The 12,501-nt window shown below is 38.1% G+C and overlaps 2 protein-coding genes and 1 long non-coding RNA gene across 4 annotated transcripts; 2 read left to right on the top strand and 1 right to left on the bottom strand.

The window, feature by feature from the left end:
- Positions 1-2,658: 2,658 nt before the first annotated feature.
- On the bottom strand, positions 2,659-4,830 carry LOC115973298. Its single transcript, XM_031093552.1, has one exon. The coding sequence runs from the start codon at positions 4,828-4,830 to the stop codon at positions 2,659-2,661; it is 2,172 nt and encodes a 723-aa protein (XP_030949412.1).
- Positions 4,831-5,379: 549 nt separating this feature from the next.
- Positions 5,380-6,192, top strand: LOC115973296. The gene is made up of 3 exons (XM_031093551.1): positions 5,380-5,463; positions 5,540-5,820; positions 5,934-6,192. Exons 1-3 carry the CDS (start codon positions 5,380-5,382, stop codon positions 6,190-6,192), a joined length of 624 nt encoding a protein of 207 aa, XP_030949411.1.
- Positions 6,193-7,769: 1,577 nt separating this feature from the next.
- Positions 7,770-12,055, top strand: LOC115973297. 2 transcript variants are annotated; one of them, XR_004087682.1, is made up of 9 exons: positions 7,770-7,879; positions 8,001-8,120; positions 8,790-8,868; positions 10,397-10,475; positions 10,611-10,731; positions 10,809-10,905; positions 10,990-11,134; positions 11,225-11,279; positions 11,966-12,055. It is a non-coding gene; the product is annotated as an uncharacterized LOC115973297 (long non-coding RNA). The 2 variants fall into 2 exon arrangements; XR_004087681.1 differs by lacking the exon at positions 10,397-10,475.
- The last annotated feature ends 446 nt before the right edge of the window (positions 12,056-12,501 follow it).

Raw genomic sequence — 12,501 nt, 5'->3', positions numbered from 1 at the left:
ATCTGATTGTCTTCAAGCCCCTAACTTTCATTCTTGATTAATGAAAACATCCTTGGTAAATACTTTCGCAATTGTTCGTCTTTCATAAATCCAAGAATTTCACCTCTAACTATGAAATACGAATGCCCTCGATTATCCCTGTTAATCATTACTTCGATCCCGAAGGCCAACAGAATAGGACCGAAATCCTATAATGTTATCCTATGCTAATGTATCCAGAGCGTAGGCTTGCTTTGAGCACTCTAATTTCTTCAAAGTAACAATACCGAAGGCACGACCCGGCCAGTTAAGGCCAAGAATGCATCGTCGGTAGAAGGGACGAGCAGACTGGTGCACACCAGAGGCGGACTGCTCTGCCCAACCCAAGGTTCAACTACAAGCTTTTTAACTGCAACAAGTTAAATATACACTATTGGAGCTGGAATTAGCGCGGCTGCTGGCAACAGACTTGCCCTCCAATGCATCCACGTTAAGGGATTTAGAATGTACTCATTACAATTACCAGACTCATGAAAGCCCGATATTGTTACTTATTGTCACTACATCCCCGTGTCAAGATTGGGTAATTTGTGCGCCTGTTGCCTTCCATGGACGTGGTAACCGTTTCTCAGGCTCCCTCTCCGAAATCGAACCCTATTTCTCCGTCACCCGTCACCACCATAGTAGGCCACTATACTATCATCGAAAGTTTATAGGACAGAAATTTGAATGAAGCATCGCCGGAACGATGGCCGTAAGATCTGTCGAGTTATCATGAATCAGCGGAGCAGCAAGCAGAGCTCGCGTCAGCCTTTTATCTAATAAATGCATCCCTTTAGAAAGTCGGGATTTGTTACACGTATTAGCTCTAGAATTACTATGATTATCCGAGTAGCAGGTACCATCAAATAAACTATAACTGATTTAATGAGTCATTCGTAGTTTCATAGTCTGAATTAGTTCATACTTACACATGCATGGCTTCATCTTTGAGACAAGCATATGACTACTGGCAGGATCAACCAGGTAGCATTCCTCATCGATGACGGCGCCGCCCATGTGGGGCAGAGCGATGACGCTTGCTTGGTATGTTGGCAAAAGGGGCCAGAGGCCCCAAACCCACATGGTGTTCTGCATCCAAGGCCATGACCACGCCTACGTGGTTCACAACGGCAATGTGGAGGCCGCGAGGCACACGTGGGACATGAGGACGGCTTCGAGGTCTTGCCGATGCCCTGCGAGAAGCGCCGACTAGGAACGAATCAACTAGAGGGACGAGTGCCTTCGAGGCAGGTATGCAACACAGGGACCCGAATTGTGTCAAAGTGACACTCGGAACAACGCTGATTGGAAGCATGCCAGACAGTTCGATGAGCGAGCACGGAGCCTGCCAAGCCATGCTACCTTGCCACCACTTACACGCTATCACGTACATTAGACCGCAACACCACCAAACGCACCCCACAATGACACACCACAAGGCCTGCCATGCATGAGGAAGCATCGAGTGGTGCCAATTCCGTACTGTTGGGCATGAAGGACAACACTACTAAACCACGTGCCTGCAAGGATGAGTTGTCGTCATGCAAAGGCCCTGCTTCGCGTAGCAATGGGTGAAACGAACATCGTCCGCTTTGCAAGAGCGTGCCCAAGCTATACCAAGCTTGCATGGCTCACCAACCACAATCGCAGCAATGACGTCTCTATGGGCATAAGTACAGCCTGTGCTTGGGCCGTTGCCACAATCCGCATCGGTCCACGCCCCGAGTCGATCGGCAGACCGGCTTTCGCTGTTCCACATCCGACCGGGGCGCATCGCCGACCCCCATCTGCTTCCCTCCTGACAATTTCAAGCACTCTTTGACTATCATTTCAAAGTCCTTTTCATCTTTCCCTCGCAGTACTTGGTTGCTATCGTTCTCTCATCCGGCCAACATCGTAGGATTTCGGTCCTATTCTGTTGGCTTTCGAGGTTGGAATAATGTTTAACAAGGACGGTAGGTGGCATTCATATTTCATAGTCAGAGGTGAAATTCTTGAATTTATAAAAGACGAACAAGCTAAAATTTCAATTCAAAATTATAATTTTGATTATATCTGTGCAGGTTGTTACAGATGCTGAAGTTTTTCGAAGAAAACCTATGATATTACGCGACAAGGTTTGTTCGATTTTTTACCGTACTCTACCAAGGCTAGCGCTTGAAAAGGTAGCAGCACACCTATTCTCGATTTAACATGGACGAGCCACCCCAACTTATGTCCTCTGCCTACAGCTTCACATGTGGTCTGATTTTCCTCTCGTTTTCAATTGCAAAACTTTGTTCCTCTTGTTTTGGGTTTGTTTTTGTTTTTGTTTTTTTGGAAAGAATGGGGAGTTGTTTGATTTTGTGGGTGTTTTGCCCAAGAAAATTTATGGGTTTATGGGTTGCTGGAGATTGGGTTGGTTACTGTGTTTATGGGATTGTTTCTTGGTTTTATTTATGGTTTGGTTTGTTGGATTTGTTTTTTGTTTTTATGGATTTGATGAAGATTGGATTTGGGGTTTGTTAGAGATTGGTTTGGATGCTTCTTGGACTTCGAAAGAACATGGAGAATATTTTCAATTAATATTTTCTTCTTTTTATTATAAGAAATAATATGTTTATAATATTTTTACAATAAATTTTAAGTGATAAGTTGTTACTGGTTGTTATAGCTATGGCTTTGCAAATCAATCTTGGAAAACACCTTTGCACCCGCCAAGCAATCTAGCATGTCATCCAATCTAGGAATTGGAAAACGATACTTGATTGTGATCTTGTTGATAGCTCTACTATCCACACACATCCTCCAAGAGCCATCCTTCTTAGGAGTCAAGAGAGCGGGTACCGCACAAGGGCTAATACTAGCCCGAATGTAGCCTCTATCAAGAAGCTCTTGAACCTGTTTTTGCAATTCTTCCTTCTCCTTTGGAGCCATACGATATGCTGCCTTGTTTGGAAGGGGTGCACCCGGTACCAAATCAATGGCATGTTGAATGTCTCGCATAGGAGGCAAGTTAGGAGGTAACTCATGGGGAAAAACATCACCATATTGCTGTAATAACTCAGTGACAGCACTAGGAACATCAGTTCCAGCCACTGTGTTGACTGGAATTAATGCGAAAATGTAGCCACTATCTTGACTTTCTTGAATGAAGCTTTTAGAAGTGAGTAAAGAGGTTGTAGAGGATTTAGAAGTCACCTTTTCCTTCATTGGCAGCAAAGTAAATTGCTGATTGTCTTTGCTTAAGGTATAGGTGTTCTTCTTCCCATCATGCATCGTTTGGTGATCATATTGCCAAGGTCTTCCAAGAAGGATATGGCATGCATCCATTGGTACTACATCACACCAAACTTCATCAAAATATTTCTTCCGGATAGAAAATGGCACCAAGCAACGCTTCGTTACTTTCACCTCATTGCCCTTCTTGAACCAAGAAAGTTTGTAGGGATGTGGGTGATCTTGAGTGGCAAGCCTCAACTTATCAACCACCTCCTGAGAGACCACATTTTCACAACTTCCCCCATCGATGATCATATTACAAACTCTTCCTCCAATACTGCAAGTTGTATAAAAAATATTGGTTCTCAACCAATCTTCTTTGGAATTGAATTTAGGAGCAAGAAGAGTCTTTCTCATCACAAGTGTCAAGCCCTCTTCTTCTTCAAAATCACCACCAACCTCATTTGAAGGTTGATCAAAGATGGGTTCTCCATCTTCATGTTCAAGCTCTTTTACTTCCTCCAACATAAGAGCCTTCTTCCTACAATCCAAAGATCGATGACCCGGCTCTCCACACTTGAAACATTTGAAAGTACCCACCTGTTGCTGTCTACCCCCGCCAACAGTGGCTGTTTGGGACTGTTTTGGGGCTGTAATAGCAGATTTAGAACCTGCTGGTTGCTGTTCAACCCCAGAAGTTTCTCCTCTCCCATTTGTACTTGAATTCCCAACCTTATATTGGCTAGAAATCCCCTGCCCAGACCTGGAACCCCACTGTCCAGACCTTAAAGCTGGCCTAGTTTGTTGCTTCTTTACCAGTAAAGCCCGGTTGTAGGCTTCCGACACGTTCCACAATGATTGAAGACTAAGGACATCTTGGATGGATGGCTTCAATCCACTCAAGTACCTTGCAACCATTTGTTCTTCACTTTCATTCAAATCTACCCTTACTACAAGTTGGTGAAACGCCTCCGTATACTCCTCTACACTTCCCTCTTGCTTAAGGTTGTGTAGGTCTTTGTAGAGTGATTGGGTGTAGTTGAAAGGAAGAAATTGCTCACGGAGCTTTTTCTTCATCTTCTCCCAACTCTTGATCTTGACTTTGCCACTTCTTTGGCGAGAAATTTGCAATTGTTCCCACCAAGCGGAAGCTCTCCCTTTAAGGCGAATAGCGACTAGCTTCACTTTCTTTTCATCTATAACATCATAATAATCAAACACCCTTTCAACGGTGTTCAGCCAATCTACAAAGTCTTCCGGTTTGAGACTCCCTTGAGATTCTGGAATTTCAACCTTGAAGTTGTAGTCAAGCCTTGGCTCATTTCTTTCCACATAAGGCCTACCCCTTGGAGGAGCTCCAAAAGGGTTCTCAAAATGAGAATGAGAGTCATCGGACTCATCGGTAGTCTCATGAGGAGGCTGCATATGCTGCACCACCTCCGTAAGTGCCGCAACTTGTCTCCTTAATTCAGCAATCATGTCTTCTCTCTCGATGTTTTGATTCCATCCAACATTCCTCCCCACTGGAGGGTTGGCTTCAACTCCTTCCCCAACATTCATTTGATTCCCCCTTATTCCGCCTCTCCTTCCTCTCCTTCCTTGAGCCATTAGAAGCTTTACAATTTTTGAAAAAAAATTGTGAATAGAAGTAATAACACAAGTGATCAAATCTGTGATATTTGCAACAGCCACAGATTTGATTGTCACAAGGAACCTAGATCTAAATTCTAGGATCTTGAATGAAGGGAGAAAAAAGAAACACAAGGAAATCTAGGGCTCAAATGATCAAAGTGGTAGGGAAAAAAGAGGACCAGATCTGTGCTCTGATACCAAATGATGGAAATCAAGATCAATTGATTGAGAACTTGAACTAGAATTGCATTAAAATTAAGAATTAAAGCTGGAATTACAGAGAAACTGGAGAAACAAGTTTCTGTCCAGGTCTGAAACTGAATTATATTCACATCAAAAACTGATTTTACTCTTACATAGCTAGCCTATTTATAATTTTTAACTATTAGGAAATAAAGTAGCTAATAGTTACATAAGTTAAAGCTGTAATTAATGAGCATACATAGCAGATATGAGAAGTCAAAATAAGGGGCTGCTGGCAGTCCTAAGAGGTCAGAAAGTTTTGCTGGCTGGTTGTCAGTCCTAATGGTAGAGGAGGGGTACATGGCAGATATGAGAAGTCAAAATAAGGGGCTGCTGGCAGTCCTAAGAGGCCAGAAAGATTGGCTGGCTAGTTGTCAGTCCTAAGGATAGAGGGTGGCTGCATCATTTGTTTCTTTATTTGAATTATATTTTGTTTTGTCAGTTTGGAACTCGTAGATTATGTGCTACTCGGACATCTTGCAGCCTCCTCCTCATGGATTCAGAAATCTTTTCTAAACTTAGGAACTGGAACTGGTCCTGTTTCTTGGATCTTGTAAAGCAGACCTCCAATCCTGACCTGAGCAGCAGTGCTGCAGATATTACTGTAATTGCAGACATTAAATGTTGTGGGATACAGATACTATCAGTCATTCTGAAAACAAGCCACATACCAACTCCACACTTCAGTATTCGGGCCACAGAAGCATTCTCATGTTTTTTGCGGTTGGTTATGTCTAACTCTTTGAGCAAATTGTTAATTCTCAAATTAAAATTTAAACAGCTTATATAAATATATATCTATATATTTATATTCATTTTGCTTTTACCATTTTCAGCTGGAAGGAGTTCTGTCAAGATACATCACTGGAGAAGGCTGGTTTGTATATTAATTCATCTGAACAAAATGAGTTCAGTTCTCCTAGTAGAAGCATTGATTTCAACCAAGAGAACTGTCTTTACTCTTCTGGCCTTTGTTCTCTGGCCATTTCCTCTTCACAGGTTGATGAGATTGAACCACCAACTCCTCCACAACTGAAAATGATTCTATTACTATTGTTGTATGACTGGATAGCTTCATCAACTGGCCTTTTTTAATTTCCTAATATGGTGGAATTTCTTGATTGCTGTAGTTTTTACCTGGTTGTTGTTTGCTACCCAGGTATACACCTTGTATGCTTGGGTACATACTTTTCATTTTCTTTAAATAAAACTCTTACTTTTATAAAAAGGGAACTGTCTATTGCACGTCACTTAATGCACACATAGTACACACTCCAAGTCACGATTTCCCTTGTTTTTGGGGTGTGTACTATGTATGCAAGTGTGTCTGTATAATAGACACTCCCCAAAAACTTGTAAAAAATAAAAAAGAAGAGTCCCTCATTGGGTTTGATGCTCTAGTAAATATGGTTCCTAAAGCCGAGTACTTGAATTTGAAGCAATCAGAATTTAATGTGTGTGCCAGAATAATGAGACTTAACTTCTCTAAACTTTTTTCTGTAGGAAGTCATTTAGTACGTTTATGTTGGCTATTCCTGCCTAAGTAATTTCTTATCATTTAGCATTCTTTATGTTGTTTCTTATAAATTTAGATTCTTATATAGTGGTGTATATCAACTTTTATATCCTGTAATATGTCAACATTGTTTGTTTCAATGTTTTAGAAAAGCAGTAGGGAATACCTATCCAAAAAAAAAAAAAAAAAAAAAACCCCAGTAGGGAATCAATATAAACTTCTCAATAAAAACTGTTGAGGGGAGATTTCAATATTGAATTGTGAGTCACAATAACAGGTCACATGTAGTGTGGATGTTATGTGTATTTGGCAATGGCGGAACGATTGCTGACAAGAAATAGTATGCATGTGATTTTGTTTTCATATTGTATTTTTAGTTGGTAATTTTGTTTTGATATTGTATAAAACATAATTTGACAAAGAAATGATTAAAAATGCATGAAAATAATTTACCTGTTGTATGTTGATCTTATATTTTAGGCGAAATTACACTTTTCCACCCTGAACTATGCCCCATTTTACACTTTTCCCTTAAACTATAGACATGCATGATTGATCCCAGAAAGTTATAACTCTTTTCAATGTCCCCATTGCCGTTTATTTTGGTATCATGTACGGCGGAATTAAGTATTATAATACCAATTTACCTCTCTCAAAAACAGGTGGTGGAGTGATAAATTGGTATTTTAATGCTAAATTCCTTTAGCTTAACAACAAAAGAAATGGCAGGGGTTTAAGTGTTAGAAAGTTTTTGATTTGGGGGGTTGATCATGCATTTTGATTGTTTAGGGGGCAAAGTGTAAATGGGGTATAGTTTAGGGTGGAAAAGTGTAAATTTCCCCAATTTTAATGGATAATATAAGTCTTCAAGAAGATTTACATCCATAATCTTTTATGATTTTAAGAAATTTCATTCTACATTACCTAATTATTAATTAGCTTATCTGTTTCAAATATTAGATACAAAAACAAGTGCTTGCACACACAAACAAGTATAATTCTTCCTTCTTTAATTTTGAAATTTATTGGCTGTTTGCCTTTGTGTACTTCTTTGTACTTAATTATGGCTTTCTTGAGGCCTTTTCAATATATATTTTATTACTTATTCAAAAAAGGAAAAACCTCTAAAACCTCTCTGTTGCTCTCTGTTCCACAGTTCTGTCTATCCACATGGATGATCAAATTGATGGTAAAACCTTAATGGGAAGTTATGTTTGTACCGAGCAACCCGGTGAATTTAGATGGCAGCCCGGGTGACTTACCCAGGTTTGTTTTCTTTACAAAGAATTCATTTAAACATACATAACTATATAGAGTTACCTATTTGTGTAATACCTTAAAATTGGAGATTTTTATGTACGGTAACCTCAAAATTTCTTCTCTACAGGCTGTTCAGAATGGATTTTGGGTTGTATTTGAGGATGTTGACAAAGCACCATCTGATGTGCAATCCATCATACTACCTTTGCTGGAAGGTGCAAAATCATTTTCAAATGGGCATGGGGAGGTAACTGCTTGTCTTTTTATTGCTTGAAAAAGGTCCTGTAGGGCTGTCCTTAATCTGAGATGGTAACCCCCAATGCTACATAACTGTGTTTGAATCAAACTTAGTGTTGCCAAAGTAGTATGTATGCCACTCAACTCTTTTAATGGTAATTGTAATTGTTGTCTACTAGGAGCTGTTTATGTGAGTATATTATATACTATAATTTTTTATTTTGCTTGTCAATTTAATCTTCATAATTGCATGATATTTTTCTCACAAGTAACCTAATTAGTGCAGGTCACAATAAATAGGGAAATAATTAGGGTACAAAAGTCACAATTATCAAGTATGCTTGGGCAAGTTACCCATCCTCCCCCCCCCCCCCCCCACCACCCAAAAAAAAAAAAACATAGAAGAGAAAGATAGGCTTCTGAGGATGGTGTCTGCTTCAATAGGCTTCTGAGGATGGTGTCTACTTCAATAATTGATTTGTCATTTTTTCCTTCTGCTTTATTCACAAATTTTTTGTTCTCTTGATTCATGATTCCAGTTGAATGTTTACTTATTTGGTATTTTTCAGCACGAATTGTTTTATAACCCCATAGTCTAATGTACTTCGCTTTTAGCTTAATTGAATTTATAAAACATATGTAGTGCCTTAATGTTGAAGCATTGTTCTTACATTTGCAGGAAATAATGGTGGCAGAAAGTTTTTGACTATTTTCCACAATTTCAACTTCTAGATTTGATATATCACACAGTTCAGAAGGTGTGTTACTCTTTGCAATTCTTGGACTTTGTGTACATGTCTCCACTTTTTATTATGACTAGTTCCCATTGGATACGGGATCTGGTAAGTGTGGAATCCTTCTACGGATCAGATTTGGGCTGCATAGAGGGTTTTTGGAATTATTGTAAAATTCTTACAAGATATTTTTTGGGTTTCTGTAGAACTGCCTCTATAACTGCTCTCAAATCCTTTATTCAAAGATTCTTCAATTGACCATATTTTGTGTTATTCATCAGTTCATTGCAATATTTTTCTTATGACTTATTACCACTGGATATGGGATCTGGTAAGATAGTAATCCTTCTATTGAACAGATTTGGGCTGCATAGAGGCTTTTTGGAATTATTGTAAAATTCTTGCAAGATTTTTTTTTTGGTTTCTGTAGAAATGCCTCTATAACTACTCTCAAATTCTTTATGCAAAGATTTCTTCAATGGACCATATTTCATGATACTCGTCAGTTCATTGCAATATCTCAAATTCTTTATGCAAAGATTTCTTCAATGGACCATATTTCATGATACTCGTCAGTTCATTGCAATATTTTTCTTCTTTCCCAACTCGATTTTTTGCAAATGCAGATCCAGTACATCACTCTTACTTTTCACTTCCCCCCCTTTCTATCCAACTTATACAGGCTTCTTCTTGTTGAGACTTAGGACAAATTGTGGAAATTGTCTTTGTGTAGTTGTGGTAGGCTTTGGGTTCAGAGGATTTGTGAATTTCTGGTTTAGAACCTTTACAAAAATGGGTTAAGTTTCAAGAATGACTAGGGTTTTTTATAGGGAAGAGCAAATAATTGATTTGGGGTTGCATAGAGTTTACAGGAGTTAATATTGAATGTCCACAGTTTGTGAACAGTACTCAGAAGGGGAATGGAAACCCAATAGCACGCACAAGGAACTATCTTTAAGGAAGAGTAAGCACCAAGACATGGGACTGAACCTGGGAGGCAGTAAAGAGAGGAAAAAAGAAGAAGAAAAGAGCAATAAGGCCAATGTGGCTCAATTCTCAATTCTCGCAATATTTTATTGATCAACTTCCCTTTGTTTGAGTATAATAACACACCTGTGTATAAAACCCTATGCCCAAAACTATGACCTACACCCAACAATTACTGCTTTACTATAATACCATTGACTTTAAAAACCAAATAAAAAATAATTATCAATATATCTTATTACTTATCAAAAAAAACAAAAAAAAAAACAAAAACAAAAAAAACCTAATTAATTATCAACGACACTTATTCTTGGGCTTAACCTTTGTCTTTCAAAGAGGATATTGTTTCTCCAACCACACTATGATTATACTATCATTTTGGTTTTCCCAGTTCCATGTTAATTACTGTAAACCCAATCTGTTGCTTTGACAAATGGGGTGGTGAGGGTTGATGAAGAGTTCATTGTGGGTGCAGGGCACGGGTATATATATATATATATATAAATATATATATATTGATAAGCAGGGCTGGGATCAATGTAGTCTTCTCTTGGTTATGGAACAGGAATACTAATGGCTGTTTGATTGGCATGGTGGGAATGGGTTTGAAGAAATTCACCTAACCCTGCCTGTTGCCTTCCAATGTAAATCAATCTTTTCCCCCCTTCATAGTATTTTACTTTTTATAGTGCCTATTGTGTTTATTATTAATATTATATAAATGTACAAAAAAAAATTGTTTTTCATATGAATTAGAAGATGTTTTTCTTTGGAAGCAGGTGGAAAACTTGGTGTTTTTTGGAGGAAAAGTGATGATTGTGCCTCCAAGTAAGGAAGACTTGCAAAATATAATAAAAGCCTGGTATCCAAATTTAGAGCCAATTTCTGAGAAACTCATAGGTGGGTTATATATGTTGTGAATTAATAGCTTCATATAGAGTGATTTTTACCTATGTATTGAATGATTTCTCTTATAGGACCCTTTGAAAGGGTTAACTCTTCTCCTGTACATCAACCAGCGGGATTCCACCCCAGAAATTCTGCTGTTAGTTTTCTCAGCAGATTCTCATTAAGGTGTCTAAAGCTGTTATCATTGCTAATTCGCATGTTGACTTCATTTCAAATATTATAATTGAAGCTATTGATTCTTAATGGCAGGGATCTTCTTAAATGGTGCAAGCGAATCTTAGGTTTAGGCTTTAGCTTCAATGGAGATGGTTTGTCAGCTTGTGAGTGTAATTACTGAGATATGGGTTCCCCCTGTTGGTGACCTAAATGAGCTTAAGAGTATTGCTCTACAAAGGTAGATAAGTTTGAAGTACATGTTTGTGGAAGATAATGCATTTAATGAACACTTTCTTGGTCAGAGTTTCTTAATAGTTTTTTTCTGCAGATTTTCCAACCTAAACCAATCGCACATTGTAGATGCTATGCTAAGTTTTTGGGAAGTACGTTCTTTTGCAACTCCTCATTTCTGCTTTATCAATGATTTCTTTTTCCTATACAGTAGTGTACTCTTGGGTGTAATCTGCCAAAAGTTTAGTTGTTGCTTGTGCTGTGTCAATATATTTGCATTATATCTGCAAGATATTAGGACATTTGAAACCATCCCTTACTATAAGTAGGTTTTACTAAAAAGTTAAAGTTTCCCCTATGTTCTCCTTAAAAAACCTAATGGATGCCCTATCATGCGATTGCTGATCATGTTGCTAGCGTCCTGACATGGAGAGTGGCATGATGTCCAATATACATAAGAAATGCCAACACAGAGACGAAACTAAAAGAGATCTGAACATGATGTTGGTGTTCAAAAATGGATTCTTGTGCCAAAAAGAGGAAGAGAAAACCATTAATCTCCATGTTTTATGGGTTGGAATGTTAGAATCTTATTCTTACTATTGGTTTACAATATATTGATTAGTATCCGAGTTTAGAAGCAACCTTCTATCTGTTGATACATAACATTTAGTATTTGATTCCTTTTTGTTCTGAGTTTTGGTTTCTCCATGAAAATGTTTGTTTTCTCAAATTTTCGATATTTTTTTTTTCCTATTTTGGATTACAGAAATCACTAAGCCTTTCCCTGATTTCTAATATCTGCATTCATAGTTTTATTTTTTTTTTCCCTTTCCAGGGTCTCTGATTCTAGGAATTGAAGTTGCCATCAAATTATGAAGTTCTTCTTCGGAAAGTGTTCGATGATTGTACTAAGGTATTGCTCTCTCTATCTGTGTGTGTGTGTGTTTGTTTTCTATTTGGGTGCTGAGAAAATGTGAAAATTAAAAGTTTTGAGTTTTTAGATATGGTTTTTGATTGGTTGTGATGGGGTTTTTGTTTATTAGGTTTTGAGAAAATGAGGGGTAGAAAATAAATTTTTTATTTGGTCAAGAATTTGGATGCGAATGCAATGTCGTCGTTTTAGCACGAGAACTTATAGGTGGCATATATAGAGGTCCAAGAAACAAATAGAAAATCCTATAAGAAAAAAAAAAAAAAAAAAAAAACCTCAAGTAAATTTTGTACGAAAATGCCCCTAGGTCCGTTTAGTCAAGCATTTTGACCGGAATGCAATGCCGCCATTTTCGCACGAAATCTTGTAGGTAGCATATATAGATGTCCAAGAATCAAATAGAAAATTCAATAGAAATAAAAAAAATAAAACCTCGAGTA

The sequence above is a fragment of the Quercus lobata genome, unplaced genomic scaffold (assembly GCF_001633185.2).
Source record: "Quercus lobata isolate SW786 unplaced genomic scaffold, ValleyOak3.0 Primary Assembly Scq3eQI_381, whole genome shotgun sequence".
Classification (NCBI taxonomy): Eukaryota; Viridiplantae; Streptophyta; class Magnoliopsida; order Fagales; family Fagaceae; genus Quercus; species Quercus lobata.
Note: the sequence above shows the minus strand (reverse complement) of the source record. Positions and strands in the feature narration are given on the sequence as shown.